Raw genomic sequence first — 19,846 nt, 5'->3', positions numbered from 1 at the left:
AAATGATTAATTAATCAACTTAATTAACCGATTAATAGGTTAATTCATTAATACTAACGTTTAAATTAATTCAGTTATATTTCTAATAACATAATAATTTTAATCATTAGCGCTATGTCATATTACTAAACAGGCATTTGTTTAATAACACCTTCTCTGATAGTGCACCTTTTGGAAGTTTAACTATGTGTAGATCACTCGACAACTTCTCTCGTGTAGGTTATTTATTTGGCAGAGAATAAGTATTGATTCAGCGCTGAGAAGAAGAGGGGAAGCCCCGTTCTAAGCGTACACAGTGGTCTTGTTCTAGCTAGGCTCCACCCTTAGACAAAAGGAGGAGCGCGACCTTTCATGTATCAGTAGTTTCCCACGTGTAGCCGAAGCTTCCAACGTGTGAAATGTCAGGGTGAGGTGTATACTGAAGTAACATTCTCGCGGTTTTTCACAGTGTCATATAACAGGCACTCAATGCCTCGAAACCCAACAATTTTCTGGCCTCACATTTGAATTTATTTTTTTATTTCCCAAAAGGCAAAGTTCAAATCTCTACTGAGACAAATCTGAGCACAAGTACAGTCCACAAGTCAAACCCCATTCGACGATAATGTAACTTTAAAATGTCATCGTACAGCACTTCAAGTTTGTGTTCACAACGACTTTATTAAAAAAAAACATGAACAGACTTTGCATTTTCCTCAGTTTACCTTTAGGTGTACATTGATGTTACCAGACCATTGGTGAATAAATGTCAGCAAAAGAAAAGTGGGGCTTAGTTTTAGGGTTGAAACATAAGGGAGAAATGTCCAAAATGATAAAAGATACGAGATAAGATATGCTCATAAATTGGTGCACATAGCCCATAATTAGCCCATAAGCCCCCATAGTTGGCAGCAGAGGGTTACATACACTATTGTACAAACTATTCGTTTACTTAGACCATTCATGTTTACTCATTGATTATTGCACCAACTATTGTCAGTTGTTTTGTTTAAATATGAAACTGCTTAGATGCCTTTTACACGACTTGATACTAGCACCAATGTAGTACCATGACACAGTACTCTATGGGTCTTTAAGAAAACCTCACATCAGAGCCAGAACACTGTAGTGGCCAAATACCTGTTCTATTAATACACGGGTAAACTTGAGAATACAAAGCCCACCGAATTATTAAAGCCACTCACTGCGAATAAGAGGCTCTGAAAAGTTTGTAGTATTTGTTGGGTGTACGTGAACTGCTGTGGGTGTATCTACATAACCTTATACTGTAGATCAACGCTGCACAGGGCGGTTTTCAGCTATTCAACAATAGACGGTGTAACTCAGGCCACATCACTATCAAGGAGCAACTCTGTTGTAAGAACATTGAACTGTTAGTCATTGGCATGAGGCCATATTACCTGCCAAGGGAATTCTGGCATATTATTACCACAGCAATGGGACATTCCCCCTCTGATGATGCCAATTCCTGTGATGTACTGGGTATATACTGTGTATACATGTGGGACTTTTAGAGTTTAACATGGTTGACAGGTATCATGACTGTTTTCAGACCTAAAACCAACATGGCCGCCTATAACCAATCACCACATGGCATTTTTATGTAAAGATTCTTTTAAGTATCATATACAGTTAAGTAAATTGAAACTGAAAGTTTCTTTTTATATTTACTCACACACTACTTTATTCAAAAAACTCAGAAAGAGGAGGAAGATATATATAATAATGGGCATCGATAAGATTTTATTGATACTGATGCCATTATCAAGATTTTTTATAAATTCCTTTATCAGTTCCTACTGTGAATTTTTGGACTGGAAAAAGGTTTATTGAGTTTCTAAACGAGATAAGAGTTTGTGTAAGTAAACAAATAGGAAATTGGTCACTGGATCCTCATTAGCTCTGCGTAGATTGTCGAACACATGACACTTGGAATTTTAAGCTGCGTGTCATCTACAAATGCTTCATGGTGTTGCCTGTTACATTCCCTCCTGGTGAAGTTAAAAGCATCTCTCATATTATCATAAAGTATTCATAATTTAGCTGGAACACACACACACAATCACACGCCGACGTCTCCACAGCTGCATGCACTATACATCAAGGCCACATTACGCAAACCAATACGCAAAACTGTTTATACAGTCACACAGTCTCTTACAAAGAGATATAAGAACACTATAGGAACATTACAGATGTGTAATCAGAGACTGTGAAATTCAGGAAGGATAATGTGTCATGGAAGCACATTACTGAGCTCCACAAACAAGTTAACAACGATGACTGGCAACGGTGCAGGCTGCTCTTCGGGAAAAGAGAAGGGCCTTCAAGTCAGGAAACAAGCACGACCTGATTGATTTGTACAGAGAGAGCTGAGGATGAAGCGAGTTTCAGTTGGAGAATCAGTTGCAGCAGAATGTCAGCGGAGTCCTTAAACCTTAAACCATCTCTGGGCAAAAGGGAAACAACCAGAAACCTGAGGGGAACCAGAAGTGGGAACCAGAAGTTGGTGAACGACCTGAATATCTTCCCTGGCAGAACACACAGTGCAGAACCACCCTGCACCTCTGCTGGTTCCCCCTGTCCTCAGAACCGCCATTAACCCCCCCACCAGTGACCACCAGCGCTTGACCCCTGACACCGACCTGTTCCTCCCTAAACATCAGATGGAGAAAGCTTGGAAGGATCTAGATGGCATCAGTGCCAGGTTTCTAAAGGGATCTTTGGACACATCGTCAACCTTAGCCTGAGATTAGGGAAGAGGAAGGTAAAACACGAAGATGCTGGAGAGGCTGATCCATCTCGCACATCTGCGCCCTCTCATGGATGGACGGCATCATCTGCCTCCTGGAAAGACATCTCAGAATCACGTTCTTTGATTTCTCCAGCGCTTTCAACACCATCCAGTCCGTCATACTCAGGGACAAGCTGGTGCACACACACATGGATGTTGGACTACGTCACCATTAGACCACAGTCTACGCGGGACTGTGTGACTGATGTGGTCGTCTGCAGCACAGGAGCCCCTCAGGGAACTGCAGCATCTCAGCTGTGGACAAAAATAGACTGAGCAGACGGGAGGTAGAAGGACGACTCCGGAGCCCGTGGAGGCTTATTGTGATCGGAGGACGATCGCAAAGCTGTCACTGCTGATGGTAAATCAATCCCACCCCCTTCACGGTGCTGTAATAACACTAACACACATACATAGTATTATTTCTAGTGTTTACTTGCAAATTTCCCCACTGTGGGTTTAATATTTTGTTTTCATTTTAACACACTGGCAGTTTCTTCATTGGGTTGATAGATTTAATTCAGGGGTCTTTTAAACCACAGACCACCAACTGATGTTGACCTACTATATCATATTCTATATTAAAGTTGGCCTAGTGCTATTTAGAAATATACTTTATTATTATCATTTCGCATTCAATATGTTAATGTGTATTTAAAGACATTTAATATATATCTATATACAGATAGATAGATAGATATATAGATAGATATGTATAGAAGTGTCTAATCAACCAAATATTTTGTGACCTCCCCTGCAGTACCTCTGGGGAGCCTCTAGGGGTAGCGGACGCCCTTTTCGAGACTTATGGTTTTACTTTATTCTATTTTTTTTTTTTTTTTTATGTGAAATGTGTCACACAATTTGGTGGGTTTACAGTAATAATTTACAACCTGGCTAATAATCACTTCCTCGCCTCCTGTACATTTAAAAACTACTGTCCTTTTTTAAATATTCTTCGAGCATTTCCAACCACATTTACCACAACGTACGGACAAGAACTCTTCATGTACTACTCTTTATTGCACAACAATTAGACACAATCAAGCACCATCACTGTTCACGGTTTGAACTTAAAATCTGGCCAGCTACAGCATTTCAGAGTTTACAGACGAATGAGGGCTTCCGCTGTGAGACCCGGTTCACGTGTGGTGCGGTGACCGGCTCCAGCCGGCCCTCTCTCTGGTGTGGAGCCTGAAGTGGGTGTTGAGATGTGCCGACTGGTTGAAGCATTTCCCGCACACGTGGCACCGGAAGGGTTTCTCCCCCGTGTGGATGCGGTGGTGCCTCTTCAGCATGCTCACCGTGGTGAAGCTCTTGCGGCACACGGTGCAGCTGTACGGTTTCTCCTTGGTGTGCCAGCGCATGTGGACCTCCAGCTGGCAGGCGAAGCTGAAGCCCTTTCCGCACTCCTTACAGCTGTGCCACCTCTGGATGCCCGGGCTCGGGTGGGAGGAGCGAGGCGCAGGCAGCTTCAGAGATCTCACGTTCTTGATCTGCATTATGGGCGAGTTCTGTTTTCCGTTGGAGCGAAGTAGCCCCTTCACCTGCTGCTCAGTTTTCTGAGTTCTGTGGCTCTTTGCGGCGGTGGCACAAAAATCACTCTGAGCTGCTCTGCAGTTTAAAAGAACTTTTATGGGCGACGATAAGCTGTTGGCTGGGAGCTGTTTCCTGCCGTCCTCTCCGTCGGCCTCCGTCTTAATCTCTGGGGATGTCGGTGGAGGAGAAGAAACCGGCTGCGTTGGTGGAGGATGTGACGCCTGGAGCTCGACACGACTGCAGTTTCCTTCTTCTGAGTCTCCAGCTGCTTGTGGACAGTCGGCTTGAATGTGTCTGAGTTTTGGTTCCTCTTTAACTTGAGGCAGTTGCTCCGCGCTGCTTCTCCACTCGGAGAACGGATCATCTTCTTGGGGTTGGACAGAGTGAGGATCTGGAAAGTAACATAGGTCACAGTTAGGCAGGAAGGATTTCGAAGGAAATATTACATATAGATATTGTCTGAACCAGATCTGGGGCCTGGAAAACAGATTTAAATGAAACTAAATGTTGTTATTGTCTTAACCTGGGTCTAAATTTTCAGTTGTTATTGTTGTGTTGAGGCAACAGGGGGGAGTTGTCGACAGCTGCTGAATGTGACTCATAAAGTAACTTGTAATCTAATGTAGTTACTTTTAAAATCAAGTAATCAGTAAAGATATTCCTCTATCAATGCCATCTCCTCCTCCACCCATCTCCAATCAGAAACAAGAAGTGTTGTCCCTACCCGTAGCATAATCTGAAATGTCGTTGTGTTTTCTGTAATCTTGTTGTGTTTTGTTAAATGTCATGTTTTCTGAAATGTCATGTTTTCTTAAATTTCGTTGTTTTCTGAAATGTCATTGTGTTTTCTGTAATATTGTTGTGTTTTCTGAAAAGTTGTTGTGTTTTCTGAAAAGTTGTTGTGTTTTCTGAAACATAATTGTGTTTTCTGAAATGTCATTGTATGTACTGTTATCTTGATGTGTTTTCTGAAATCTCGTCTTTTCTGAAATGTTGTGTTTTCTGAAATGTTGTTGTGTTTTCTGTAATATCGTTGTGTTTTCTGAAATGTTGCGTTTTGACCACCGTAGACATGACAATTTAGTACAGCAATGGCTAAATAAAGAGGACAGCTATGATTTTGGTGATGTGCAGCTGAAATATGCCAAAGCTTAAGAAAGAAAACAGAAATTCACCGTCAGTCCTATTCTTTGGAGCTGCAGCGTAAACATCCTGTGTTTCATATGCCCTAAAATACAGAAGCTCTAAACAGTCATGAATTCATAAATATTATTTCTTCCATTTTCCCCTGATAATGAATGAATTTCCTCTGTTTTCTCGAGAAACCAACTAATCTTATAACCAACTAATAAAATATGTGTGAATGCATGACCACTTAGGGCTTCCGTACTAAAATTACTGCTCAGGTGAAAACATTCTCAGAGCTTATAACAACAATCATCAAAGCTTTGTTTCTGGGAGATGAGTGCGATGTAAGAATAAATCCAGGAGGTCCTGTGTTGAGGATCAGAAGGCGCTTCCCCTCACAGACTGAACTTGTGACAAACCTGAGGAAGCTGCTGGTGCCAGCCTTTAAAAGACATGAGACATATTATCTACATGTACAGTTGCTATAACAACCAACCAGGTAGTCCTCCGAGGCAAGGACAAATCTGTTCAATGATGCACTAAAGTACTGAGCTGCCTCATCAGGGCAGCTTTAAAGGCTGCATCCTCAGGCAGATGCACAACATGAACTATACTCATTAATTCAATACCTCTGTATTATTTTAATTATTAGTGATTCACTCTCAACTTTTTCTGAATCTTTAACAGGATTAAGCCAAGGTGAGAGTATTTTTGCATTCCTTGCCGTTTATTCTTTGAGAAATCTGTAAAGGCTGTTACAGTTTCTTCTCGCTCCTCGGACTACAAGAACAATATGACATAATTTTGTTATCACCTGTCGTGTCCGACAACTATTCTGCGTGGTTAATATGGAAGAGTGGAAATGCCGGTGGCGAGCTCCCATATAGTAATATTCAAAATGTGCTAACCGCTAATCTCTCCTGGGTAGAGATTGATGTGCCTGTTGACTGAACGGCTTAGAAACATCCAAAAAAATTGCCTCTAGTCTAATCTCCCGCATCTCCCACAATGCTTAGCGCGTGTTATGTATGGTGCAGTGGGAGGACTTTCCCTGAGAAGTTCCCTGAGACTTTAGTTTAGGCTCTTTTAGAGCACAGCAGGCTATAGACGCTGCCATTTATACTTGTGCACTCGTCAGTCTGGCTAGCTCTGTAACAACGCCTCCCAAACGATAGTTGGCGTTTTTTTGCCAGTCGGGTCCTGTTACATATTCAACAATGAAATGTTTACCAACTACAAGTCACACAAATGTTTGCATCTCCAAACCTCCTTACTTAACTCTACAGATTCTTGATTAGTCCAAAACAATCAATTTGAAAATTACGGAGATGCAGAAGCTGCCGTCGTCGCTGTAGCCTCTGCGTCAACTTGACGCAGAAGTATAAACCACCTATACATCGCCACATTCTTGTCAAGTATAAATTACTTGTCCAAAACGAACTTTTTTTCTTGCTCTCACAGCCCTAGGAAAGAAAACAAATTTCTGTGTGACAGGCTTAATGTCTTACGTCAGGTGTTTAAAACGTCGCAGGTTAATTTACTGGTGGAAGGAGGCACTGTTTATGTTATGGTGTCTGGAGGGGTGCATATTCTGAATGAGATCAGTCGTGACACTCAGCACATCACTGAAGACAGGGGTTGAGGTGAGAAGCAGTGCAAACATCCAGCCTCTAGCTACTAGCTCACCTGGCTGCAGCAGGAGCCGCTGCACGGCCACGTTGAGCAGCCGCTTGAGACGCTCGTTCTCGTCTTTGGAGCGCAGGATCTCGCTCTGGTACTCAACCACCGTGTCTTTAACTGCGCGAAAAATCTCCTCCGCTGCCGCCGTCAGCCTGTCGTTCAGAAACACATTCAACAGCTCCAGCTTGGTCATTTTCTACCACTGTCTCCAGAGTGGGAGAGGAGGAGGTGGAGGAGGAGGAGGAGGTGGAGGTGGAGCGGGCACGTCCTTCTGTTTACATTCACTAAAGAGGGAAGTGGAAGCGGACCGGCTTCTAGCTGGGGTCAGATTTCGGATGCGCTCAGGTGATGCCTCCGCCTGCTGGACGGGAGGAGCCACGACGCAAGCTGTAGTGATGGGGAGTCCGGCTCTTTTCTGAGAATCGGCTCTTATGTCACGGCTCCCAAAGGAGGATGGGTTCTTTTTCTACGGCTGCCAAAGAAGAGTCAGCTCTTTTCCCATCTCTCCTAAAGAAGAGTCGTCTCTTTTTCCACAGCTCCCAAAGAAGAATCGGTTATTTTGCCCCCTCTCCCAAAGAAGAGTTGCCTCTTTTGCCATTTATCCCAGAAAACACTATTTTTTGCCACCTCTCCCAAAGAAACGCCAGCTCTTTTTCCAATCATCCCAAAGAAGGGCCAGCTCTTTTGTCATCCATCCCAAAGAACAATCGTCTCTTTTCCCATCTATCCCAAAGAAGAGTCAGGTCTTTTGCCACCTCTCCCAAAAAAGAGACAACTCTTTAGCCTCCCATCCTCAAGAAGAGCCAGCTCCTTTGTCATCCATCCCAAAGAAGAGCCAGCTCTTTTGCCATCCAACCCAAAGAAGAGTCAGCTCTTTTACCACCTCTCCCAAGGAAGAGTCGACTCTTTAGTCATAGCTCCCAAAGAAGAGTCAGCTCTTTTGCCATCCATCCCAAAGAAGAGTCAGGTCTTTTGCCACCTCTCCCAAAAAAGAGACAACTCTTTAGCCTCCCATCCTTAAGAAGAGCCAGCTCTTTTGCCATCCAACCCAAAGAAGAGTCAGCTCTTTTACCACCTCTCCCAAGGAAGAGTCGGCTCTTTAGCTACAGCCCCCAAAGAAGAGCCAGCTCTTTTGCCATCCATCCCAAAGAACAATCATCTCTTTTGCCACCTCTCCCAATGAAGACTCGACTCTTTTGCCACCTTTCTGAAAAAAGAATCACCTTTTTTGCCACGGCTCCCAAAATAGGGAGGCAAGACATCCCCGATTTCTGGGGACAGTCCCCGTTTCAGATGGCCTGTCCCCTGGCTAATGCTGTCCCTAAAAATGCCCCAGATTTTAGCGTTTTTACGGTAACCGACGGCACTGCCGTTGACATGATAGGATACGAGCGGCACCATTTTGCACAGAGCCACTATGTGAATTACGCACTTTACTACTTGGAACCGCTTTATGGATTATGTCACATCCTGTTTTTATAGCGTCAAATAACTAAAACAGTTGACCGTTGAACATGCATTGACATTGTATTAACTACATGAAATGAGAGACACCATCCTTGGAAAAAAATATTTGACGGGTATTTTAGTGTTTTAGTTTTAGTTCCATCCACTAACATGGAGGGGTTGGAGCTTATACTACAGCCAGACACCAGGGGGAGCTCTACTTGCTTTAGCTTAATTTTAGAGGAGCGGTTCCACCGTCCATCTTTATTTACAGTCTATGTGCAAAATCTTCCAACTCCTAGGTCTAGAGCAGAGAACTAAAGTTGAGGAAGACCCACAACCCCCATGTGTGAGGCTACAATTAACCCAATGTAGCTCGTTAAAAACAATGCCACATGGTAATAATTCAAATTAAAGGGCATTAAATTTATATGATTTTTATTTATCTACATCAGGTCCCAATTTGATCTCAAATGTAGCATGACAGCATGATAAACTATAAGTAAACTATCAGTAATGATAACTCCAGTTTTTTCCCATTTGTTGTCAAGTAAATTTGGAAAATGTTGACATATAATAAAGTTTCCTTCAAAAGAAATTAAATTTCTTAACATTGTTGTCTGCTGTTTAATCCTGGGTCCCAGTGTTGGGTTCTGTCCACATCTCTGACTAACTTAGTGGACAAACTTATTTTCATTGTCTTCTGTGTAATTTCCACTTTTTCCACACTCATTCACCGAAGCAGCTGATCATTAAAACGGTTTTATTTACACAGGAATTTGTACAAGTCACTCTGTACTGTAACATCTTGGAAAACAATATGGACAAAGCAAAGGTTGATGAACTGGAGACAGCACTGGTGAAATGATGGTGACTTTCAATCTTCTAAAGAAACGTACAAACATCAGAAACAATCCCTGAGGTGTTCATTAATAAAGGCCAGACATTACTTAGACTTTATACCAGTTCGTGTGTTTTAAAGTACGACTCAGAGAAAGACCTGGTTAAGACAAATACGCACTTGAATCGAACATAAAAACAACTAAGGGGCAGAAGGTGCACTCATTTAGATTCGCGTGGACAAACAAAGCGCACACATCCGACGGATAAAATGATCCTAACAGCAACTTGAAAGAAAATTCCTCTCAAATCCGCATTCGCAGCTTTTCTTACGGGGCCACTGTTTAAATAAAACTGATATATATCCATGTCATAATCTGGGAACTGGCGAGAAACGACCCCCTCATCCACACAGAGATAAAAACAAAAACACAGTTTGGGGGGCGAGCTAAGTGCAGCAGTAATCATTATTTCTATATTCAGCTTGCTCTTCCCTTTGCATACACAGTATACAGATAAAACTCCTCTCAAAAATGATGCATTTACCAAATTTACATCCAGAAATAACTGAATCTGAGGGATGATAATCTGAACGGGAACTCCAACACCAGACCTGAAAGCATTTTTTTTTTTTTCTTTTCTTTGCAAGGTCTGAAAAGTTGCTGATCACAAATAAACATGATAAAGGAAGTCAAAGCCCTGCAGAACGACTCCACAGTCCTCGGATGATGATCACATGAAAAAGGGAAATGAAAGAAGTTGGTATGTGAGAGAAGACGACTAAAATGTCAAGAACAGCTAATATGAACACGAGCTTTAAAATTAAAATCGGTGTTTAAGAACAAAACGTCTTTGAAAACGTCTCGATGGCCGTCGACTGTTCCTCAACTGTCGATCATTTCCGACAGCTCACGGAGAAGGACGTCCTCTCCGATTCCAGGGTCCACGTCGTCCTCCAGGTGGTCGTCCGTGAACTCGTTGATCAGGTCCTCGAAGTCGTCCATGGCGGAGGTGGAGGCGACGCGGGACGCTGCCACGCTGAGCCTCCTGGATTTGGGCTGCGTGGGAGTCTTTCGGACTGGGCTGATATGGACAAAGAGGCTTGTTATTAACAATGCTTCATTCATGTGGAAAAACAACAACATTTCAATCAGTTCTCACTGAGTTGTTGGAGTATTAATTCTGTTTTTGTTTGATTAGATATTTTCTAATTGTTTGTTTGGATTTGCATAATATTATTCTGTTAGTTCTTAATTCTAATTTTTATTCTGCTTGTTGTTTTTTTCTTGTAAGAGGATTAAGACATAATTTTGCCTCTGATTGCAGCTTTCCCAGGTTTCACAGATTATTTATTTCCAAAAAAGTACCTTCATTCCTTCCTTATTAACAAGTCATAATGAGGTGTTGAAGCGCTAACTCATGGGGTCATTTTTGCAATTTGCAAATTCGTCCCGCAGACCAGATTAGACCCTCTGTGCTTTAAATGTTCTCAATTACTGGGATTTAATTAAATGTCTGTCACTACTGCTAAAATGTGTATTGTAATATAAAGTGTATAACTGAGGGTTTTTTTTTTACCTTTGGGGGACTGTGCTGGCGGCCGTTCGTTTGTCTTGAGCCGGACTCTCGTTGAAGTCGGGGACAGTCTGAAGCTCTTCTCTCGGGGGACTGGAGCCGTTGTCCTGCAGGGTGGTGGGACTACGAGGCACCGCGGAGACCAGGTGAGCCTCTGCACTGATGGATGGGAACACCTGGTGACGGAGCATGAAGGCACCGAAGGTCATTAACAGCACACGTTAATTAAAACACGGCGTCTGATGACAGACTGTGTAACTCGGTGCATCATAAAATGTAGCATAATAGAGAAAATGGATGTGAATCACTGCTGTTTAATCTGTAGAATAAAATGTGTCCGACGTACCGTTTCCTGCAGTGGCTCCTCCTGCGCTGTGGAGGCGCTGTTTAGAGGCTTAACAGCAGCTACAGCTGATCGCTCCGCCGCCTTCCTCTTCTGGCCCGGCTTCACCTGCACTGCAGGTTTCACGACAGAGGGTTTCACATTCAGTTTGGGCCTCACTGGGGGGAAAAAGTGGACATTTACTTTTATAGAATAAGAAAAAAACCAAAGAAACACGTCTGAAACACATCTGAGCTCAATGGGGGAAAAAACATTCAATTGATATCTATCCTGTACATGATTTTTTAAAACAATTAAAGCCAAATGAACGTTTCAGACTCTCAAACTCATGCGAGGGCGACAGTTGTGATATTTATACGAGCACTAAGGCTACAACTGCCACAACTCGATTCATTTCCAATCCATTTCTGTGCTCCAGGTTCCCTTTCTCATCAACTACTGCAGACTTTGCCCAACCGGGAATCGAGGGTAAAATATGGCGAAAAATCTTGTGGGTGTCCTCAGCTTTAGGAACAATTCAGTTAATGGAAATTCAGATTAGTGACCTACAGAGGCCTGAATTCCTCAAAACTCTAAGTGAAGAAATGATGCAAGCAGGTTAGTCCTCAGTAGTTTGTACGGCCCCAGCATGCTCGGACACATGAGAAGACGGATAATGTCCTGAGATATCGGGATCAGGGCATCAGTCAGCTCCTGGATCGAATCCATAATTTCTATTGGATTTTTTTAGGTCAGCGTAGAAGCATCAGTGGTTTTAAGTCCTAAATCTTCCAGGAACTGCCTTCACGTCGTCGTACACCAGCAGGAACCCAGGACCCACTGCACCATCGTAGCCTGTAGAGGTCTGCGCCTACCGAGACCATCACTGATGCAAGACGTCCTCTACAGCTTCTCTAGACACTTTCACATCTGTCACGTGTCCTCAGGATTAAACCTGACAACTGTGATGATCTACACCAAAGCCCTGGATGGACATAGACGTTCACACCAGTGTCCTACTGGAGGTCTTTTTGTAGGACTCATCCGGTTCCTCCTTGCACAAAGAACTGATACAGGTCCTGATGATGAACCTGTCCACATATTGTTTCAGGAGTTTCACCGACTAAATGCTGTATTCTGATTCTGAGTTCCTTGTCTTGAGCAAGTTTAACAATATATAATTCAGCTTTTAGTGTCTCTCCAAATCCATCCACACAGTAAAAACAGAAACCAGCATTTTTCAGCACTGAAGAAAACAGAAAACTGTGTAAATGGAGACTGTAGTAAGACAGGTCTGAGGTTTGATGAGGTCCACCTTCATGATTTAACAAAACTGTGTGTTGCAGAAGTAAGTATGAATGGTCACATCAGGGAAACTGTACCTTTGGTGTCTGCTGTACGTTCTGTGGGTTTCCTCTGATTATTGTTCTGTGTTTTAGCAGCAGGGGGGGCGTCCGAGTCCGGACCTGGAGCAGCTGTTTTGTTCTGCTTCACCGGCGACAGTGTGCTGGAGATTCTAGTGTTTCTGTCCGTGACCTCCCCCGAGCTGCTCCGGGACTCGGCCTCAGAGTCCGGACCCACAGTCGACGAGGCGGCGGCGGCGGTGGCATCGGGAGCAGTTGTGCTCTTCAGAGATGAAGCAGCTTTGCCTTTCAGGGGGACCCGTTTACGGACGGGGTTCTGGGTGGAGTCCGGGGCGGGAGTCGTGGATGAAGGGGAGCCTGGAGATGCGAGGCTGATTTTAGAGGCGGCCGCGTTCCTCTTCAGGGAGCCAGCGGCGGCGGCGCTGGTCCGGTTCTGAGACGGCTCAGCTTCGGCCGAGGTCTTGGTCTGCTCGTCCATTTCCTGCTTCCGAAGACGTTTCTCCTGCATGATCTCTTCAAAGGTCTTGACCTTCACGTTGTAGCTCGGCTAGAAAGACAAAAGCAAATCAACGTCACATAGAGAATAAAAAAAAAAAACATAGCTTATACTTAATATAAGTCAATAGGAATAGAGAAAATACCTCCGACGCAGTAGCAGACGTTTTCAGTGGCTTCTCTGTCACTTCAGAACTTTTCTCTGTTGTGATGATACCTGCTAAATTTAACATAAAACATATATTTAAAAACATATTCCAAATAACAGTGCACACATTTCCCGAGTTACACACAGGAACACTGAAACGCCGTCTTACATTGGGAGGTCGGCTTTTTGACGTGAAGTAAACGAGGCCTCTTGATGCCGTTCTCCTCGGTGTCGGAGCTTTTCTTGGCTTCAGCCTCCTTGGCCTGCTGAGCCTGGATCCTTGCTGCTTTCTCTTTGCGAATCTCCTCCAGGGTCTTTACTCTAACCTCCCCCTTGTTCGTGCCCTCGGGACCCGACTCCGCCTGATTCTTGCCCGGAGCGTTCTCCGCCGCCGTGTGCTTGGCCTTTTTAGAGCCGGGGCCCAGCTCCTGTTTCTCCTCCTGCCTCTTCTTCTTGGCCCGGATGGCCTCGGAAAAGGTTTTCAGGCGGCCGTCGGGCGAACCTTTCGCAGTGGCGGCTCGCTTCACGCCCCTGGTGGCTGCAGATTTGGACGCGGTAACTTCTGGTGTCTCCATTGAAGAGTTGTCGTTCTGGCTCTGAGACTTCGCCGCCTTCTCCTGCCTGATTTCCTCCAGGGTTTTGATGCGAATGGGCTCAGCAGCTTTGTCTGGCGCTGCACTCGTCTCAGCTGTAACACAATAATTCACGTTGATTAATGACAGTTTTTACTCTCTCATGAGGTGGTTTTTCAGACATAACGCATGACGAAAATTTAAGAGAACTATGGGATATCATGAGATGAGTAGAGCTGGAGATTGTTCAATTTTTTTTTTAGATACAATGCCAATTTCGATACCTTGGTTTTTGATATCGGTACCAGAACGATAATCACACATCGGGCTTCGTTTTCAAGGTTAAAAGTCCAATAGGTGACGTCACGTTGGGTTTGTCCATAGTAAATACAGTGTTTTATTATTTGTGAGATCTATAGAATGAGACCTGGCTTTATATGCTCTTTATATTTGTTTAATAGTATTGATGCTATGCTACTAGCGTCGTAGCACTGAAGTTTGGTCCCCAGCCCCAGAGATGAGACTCTACAAGAGCCACAGCTCATTCACAAAACACGTATAAACTTTCAGAAATATCACTTTGATTTCAGAAACGCAGCTAATGTGGAGGAAGCAGCACATTTTCTTTTAAACTTCTTACCTGACTGAGCAGGTGCAGCAGGACCAGACTTTAATCCGAGTCTTTCTTTTATGGGCTTCAAAGCTGAAGGAGCATAAGAAGGATGAGCTTAGACGTCATAACTTGTTTATTGCTCTTCTCACAACATAACTAATCTGCACGATACTGAGCGATGCTTACATTTCTGGGGGGGTGTCGACGGTCTTTCCGGATCCACGACTCTGCCAAGACGCTCAGCCAGACTCCTTTTCAGCCAGACGCCGTCTCCACTTTTCACGTCTGCAGTAACGACATGTGAATCATGAGCGTCTAATCTCTACATGATTATAGCCGGCTGCATTTTTAAGATCCGCAATAAGAGATTAGATACCAGTGCTGGGAATCTTCCTTCCAAGTCTTTCGTTCACGCTGCCTCTTGCTGCACCAGGTCCTTCAAAGACTGGTCCTACGCAAACGAGACAAAGAATGTAGGGGTTGAGAACATGATAATGATGATTTAATTTCCTTGAAGGCAAAGCCTAGAATGATGTCTGTTCATTAGAAAAGATACAAGGAAGTAAAATTTAGCTTCAGCCCCACCGTGAACAGTTCTGAATGAAATTTGGGTGAATTATTTCGTCAGTGTTGATATATCCATGTTGTTGGTCAAGTATTGACCAAAACCCCGAAGTCTGACAAGCTCAAAAGCTTATTTCATAGTTTTTTTTACCATCTCTGGACTCAAAGGCGGAAGGCCGGAAAAGGCCTTCTCCATTGGCGTTGGAAGTTTCGGCACTCTGGATGGGGTACCCGGCTTTCTTCATGCTGGCCTTCAGGGCCTTCCTGAGACGGATCTCCTCCAAGGTGCTCACCCCGAAGTTCAGGGAATCATCTGGGACAACACAACATTGTCAAATACAGCCTTGATTATAACAAACGCTTCATCCAAGGTTTTGTGTCTCTGAAGTCTCACCTGATTTCGGGAGCTTTCTTGGAGAAGGGCCAAACTTGCCGTCTTCTCCCTCCTCCGAGAACTGGTCTGGAACCATAAAGGCAACACACTGCTTCAGGAACTGTAGATATATATATATATACGACAAATGGGTCATTTTGATATCAAATCCAAGCTACCGTCTTCGTCCTCGTCGTCGTCTGCTGGGTTTATCACCACCGGCGGGTGGGTGGGGCTCGGTACCGGCTCCTGAGTTTCCGTCTTGATGACGCCGCGGAGCTGAGGATTAGCTGTGGTGGGGAGGGTGGCAGCGGGAGGGGGGGGCGTTTCTTCCTGTTGCACTTCCTCATTCTTGTTCAGACCTAGAAGGAAAACAGCCATTATTATTAAGAGGTTCATGGAAATCGGTCCTTAGTTCGGTCCCAAACTCAATTCTCGGGGGTTTGTTTGAAGAAAGTTGACTCACTTTTGTCCGGGGGCATGAAGATGCCTTCAATGAAGCGTGGCTTTTCGTGGGAGAAGGCGCAGTGAGCCTTCTGGCAGCCCGCCGGCTGGTTCTCCCAGTAACACGCTATCTCCTTCCGGTTTTTCTGTTTAGAAGAATCAGAATCTTTTAATGAGGGTGTGCAAGGAACCATATCTGCTAACACATTTTAAATAGCATCTATGTTCCTCTCAGTGAGGTTTAGAAGCATGTGGTTTTCATTCAGCCAATCAGAGAAGATCGAGGAAACATTCTCAGGTCAATTTACGGTCCATTAATGTGGTCCACAAACTCCACCTCTGCATGAACTCTGAAGAAGTGTCTTAATGTAGACTAATGTGATATGATGTGTATGTTCTAACGGCCTAAATACACGTTTATATTTGAAGGAAAATGAAAAAAATTATGCAGAAATATCATTTTAGTGCCTGGACCTGTTTTTTTATGCATTTTTCTGCATGATTTGTCCATTTTCCTTCAGTCATTAGTTCCGTTTCCAGTGCACCATTGGTTTGTGGGACATTTTTCTTTTTCTTAACACGTTTACATTTATTCACCACTTAAGAGTAAGGAACCATACAAGGTAAATTTATTAATCTTGATTAACTTTCGCAAATGTAAAACAGTTTTCTGACGTCCTACGATAAAAAATATTTCAATGAGTTCCCTATAAAAGGGTTAATTCTTCTCTCAGATATGTCACAGTGATTTTACGAACATAAGAAAATGATGTTCGTGGCTCTGAAAACATGGTACAATCAGGACTTTGGACTGCAACACGGAAGACGCCACAGGGAACATTAAAATCAGCGTTATCTCGGTGCCGAGGATCAATTTAGATTGCACTGCTTTTCCTAAGAGCTACGGCTACAAGACGGGGTTTGACTTTAAGGCTCTTTGACGAGAACAGTGAGAAAGAGAGGCCGTAACTTCCTCAGTTTGGAGATACTTTATCGATCCAAAGCAATCAATTTGAAAACTGCAGCGTTGTGCAGAAGTGGACCAATCTCAGTTGTTGCGTTCTGCATTGCAGCAGCGTGTAGTCACATTTCTGGTGAACTTCTCTTGGGCATGGAAGTTCCTTTTCTACGATAATCTCGTTAATACCCTTCAAGATACACAAATTTCCAAGGAGACATTTCTGTCTTCAGTTCCAAACTAATGCTTCAACATCACTTACTGTGATTTTCATGTGGCGAAACTTGCAGACGGCACGAAAGCAGCGTCCTTCCTGCCAGAGGCTGCAGACGGTCTCGTTGCCCATCGCTGCCTCACAGTGTCTGAAGGGGCAGCTGTCGCCCTGCACAGTAAACCAAGCAGGGGATTAAAGCTCAAACTCCTTCTGGGTCAGGGTCTGGATGTTAAAAAGCGTGTAAAACCGGAGGACGGGTTTTCAAAACCGTGCTTACTTTAGTGCAGGTGGAATAGTAAAAGAAATAGCAGTCGTCTCCATGGTTGGTCATCGTAGAACTGCTCTGCGGTTTTTAGTGGCGTTATGAGCTTTTAGCCCAGCAGCTGGTTCTCTCCAGGGCCAACAGGACTCGCGCTCTGACAACACAAAGGACAGAAAAACATAAGGAATAAAACCCTCTGCGCTACCTCAATTCAATACAGGGTTTCTGCAGGTTTGAACAAGTGAAATTTAAGACTTTTAAGACCTTTAAAATAACAAAATGTACCGTCATTCAACTATCAACTCCACAAATGAGGAACAGAAACAAAATAAGCCACGGCTAGAGGGCGTCGTACTGATGCAATGTAATTTAAGCCCTACAATGCAAAATATGCTCATATTTAATATTTGTTAAGGCCTTAAACTGGGATTATCAAATTGTTTTATAGGTAAAGATAAATACATCTACCAGCATGAATAACTTGCTTCAACCTGTATGTTTATTATTCTTAAAAACATCCATGACACCAAATACAAGATCATATCATTCAGGAAGTGTAAATAAAGTACGGGTGAGATTTAATAGTTTATATTCTCTCCGGGGCTGTGACATGAATTGTCCTTGTCTGTAAACTCTGCATTGCAAAGCATAACAATCTCGACACTTCAGAAAGTAGAACAACCAAAGAACTTTTAGGAGAAGACAAAAGATGGATGATTAGATTAGTGGATTTTTTGGCCTTGTAATCAATCTTATGATATTTCATCTTTATATTTGGTCGGCGCCGTCACAACCTTTACCTGAGGTGGCTGTGAAGGGGTCTCCCTCTCCAGTGCCCTTCTGGTAGGGTGTCTCCGAGGTGGTATAGAGTCCTGAAGGAACACTTGATCCATGAGATAAGAGGAAAAGTGGGGTGGGTCGCCCAGAGACACTCGTCTTCCTACGACATCCCTTTTTTTCTGAGACTCTCTGAGACATCTTAATCTCCGCCAGACTGCTAAAACATTACGGATGCCGGATGCAATAGAGTCCTTTGGGTATTTTTTTTTTTTCCTTTACTATCAATTTGGGGCGAATAATGAAATAAATAAATAGGCGCGGGGGGGCGGGGGGGGACATAAATAGCCAGACAAGAAAAAAAAGAGAGGGGGGTAAAAATCTTAAATTGGTGTGGCACCAAAAAAAAAAGTAGAGAAAGGTGGAGAAAGGTGGGGTGGCAGGTGGGCGGATGAAAAATCCTCAGCTTCTTCTCGGGGCTCGGTGGCGTTTGGGTGTTGGCAGTGGAAGTGGAAGTGGGGAGAGGGGGGTAAAAAAAAATGGGTATCTACAGATGTTGATTACTAGGGCTGAAGAGGAGGAAAAAAATCTTCTGCCACTTTCTGTATTCGCTTTGGGGAGGGGGACAAGCTATCCACATCCAAAGATCCTCAGAGAGGGTGGTTTTAAACCTACAAATCAATCAAAAAAAAAAACAACACTCCCCGCAGAACTGAAAATGGGTTATTAAGAGACAGACAAACAGCACAAATACAGCAGAGATGACATTTCCACACGGCAACAACTCGCTCCAGGTCAGGTCACATTGTCTCTACACTGACTTATTACATGATCTATCTATAGACACATTTACGTAGTTCAAGTATCTAGACCACAACAAAGAGAAACTAAAGAGGCAGCATGAGAGAGTCCAGGCCTGGCTTGTTTCTGAGAGGCTTCAGCAGCTTTATTCATCTTAAATAACATAAAAGCTGCGCTTAAACTGAAGGAAGGAAGAATAAAATATGATACAAACGGGTGCAAAATGAAGTCACCAACACTTAATAATCTTCAGCTTCGATTTAAATAACCTAGAAGGCAAGTTTGAGTCTACTTTTTCTTCCAAATTACAATAAACCCAGTTTATTTAGTGCACAAGTCGAGGTCATAAACAACAACGGTCAACGAGTTATTTACTGTTGCATAACACAAAGAAGAAGCTCAAAGCTAAAGCTAATTTAAACGAGCTACTATTACGCTAAAACCTTTTAGGATAATTAGTAAAGCTTACGTGAATCGTTAGTTTGGCACAAAAAACCCGATGCCTGTGTGTAAAATGAGCCTTATATTATGTAACATGCCGCTAAAAGGGTGGTTTTTAGCACAGCAGAGGCCTACTCCTTAGCATTAGCATTAGCCTTAGCCGTAAAGGCGGCTGTAGCATTCACTTTCATTCAGCAACACTCGAAACAGTATGTGTTAACAGTGTATGTGGTGTTAATTACCGGTTGTAGATTTAAAAAGGTTTGTTTTTTTAAGACAAAAAGTCGAGGAATATACTGCGGCTCCCGGTTCGTCGACTGTCGCCTCCGCACTCACGCACACACTGAACCAAAATGGCGGCCGCCGGATAAAAATACGAGGGAGGGACTTCCCGGTGTGGTGCGTTCAGGTCTCACGGAAATATGAATCAGATAGATAGATAGATAGATAGATAGATAGATAGATAGATAGATAGATAGATAGATAGATAGATAGA

The 19,846-nt window shown here is 43.4% G+C and overlaps 2 protein-coding genes across 3 annotated transcripts; both read right to left on the bottom strand.

Moving 5' to 3' along the window:
* Nucleotides 1-3,796: 3,796 nt before the first annotated feature.
* Nucleotides 3,797-7,403, bottom strand: LOC125006860 (zinc finger protein 233-like). The gene is made up of 2 exons (XM_047583317.1): nt 7,148-7,403; nt 3,797-4,724 (listed from the first exon to the last, which is right to left on the bottom strand). The coding sequence occupies exons 1-2, from the start codon at nt 7,332-7,334 to the stop codon at nt 3,937-3,939; spliced, it is 975 nt and encodes a 324-aa protein (XP_047439273.1). The 5' UTR covers nt 7,335-7,403; the 3' UTR covers nt 3,797-3,936.
* A 1,930-nt stretch (nt 7,404-9,333) lies between these two features.
* On the bottom strand, nt 9,334-19,710 carry zc3h11a (zinc finger CCCH-type containing 11A). 2 transcript variants are annotated; one of them, XM_047583049.1, is made up of 17 exons: nt 19,593-19,710; nt 18,132-18,203; nt 17,347-17,485; nt 17,118-17,237; nt 15,920-16,043; nt 15,633-15,815; nt 15,475-15,540; nt 15,232-15,393; nt 14,893-14,967; nt 14,703-14,801; nt 14,544-14,606; nt 13,501-14,019; nt 13,330-13,403; nt 12,707-13,235; nt 11,349-11,503; nt 11,006-11,178; nt 9,334-10,510 (listed from the first exon to the last, which is right to left on the bottom strand). In XM_047583049.1, exons 3-17 carry the CDS (start codon nt 17,398-17,400, stop codon nt 10,312-10,314), a joined length of 2,595 nt encoding a protein of 864 aa, XP_047439005.1. In that variant the 5' UTR covers nt 17,401-17,485; nt 18,132-18,203; nt 19,593-19,710; the 3' UTR covers nt 9,334-10,311. The 2 variants fall into 2 exon arrangements, with proteins under 2 accessions (XP_047439005.1, XP_047439006.1); XM_047583050.1 differs by having other exon boundaries at nt 13,330-13,400; nt 18,132-19,699.
* Nucleotides 19,711-19,846: the final 136 nt, after the last annotated feature.

The sequence above is a fragment of the Mugil cephalus genome, chromosome 4 (assembly GCF_022458985.1).
Source record: "Mugil cephalus isolate CIBA_MC_2020 chromosome 4, CIBA_Mcephalus_1.1, whole genome shotgun sequence".
NCBI classification, from domain to species: domain Eukaryota; kingdom Metazoa; phylum Chordata; class Actinopteri; order Mugiliformes; family Mugilidae; genus Mugil; species Mugil cephalus.
This window is presented reverse-complemented; position numbering and strand designations above follow the sequence as displayed.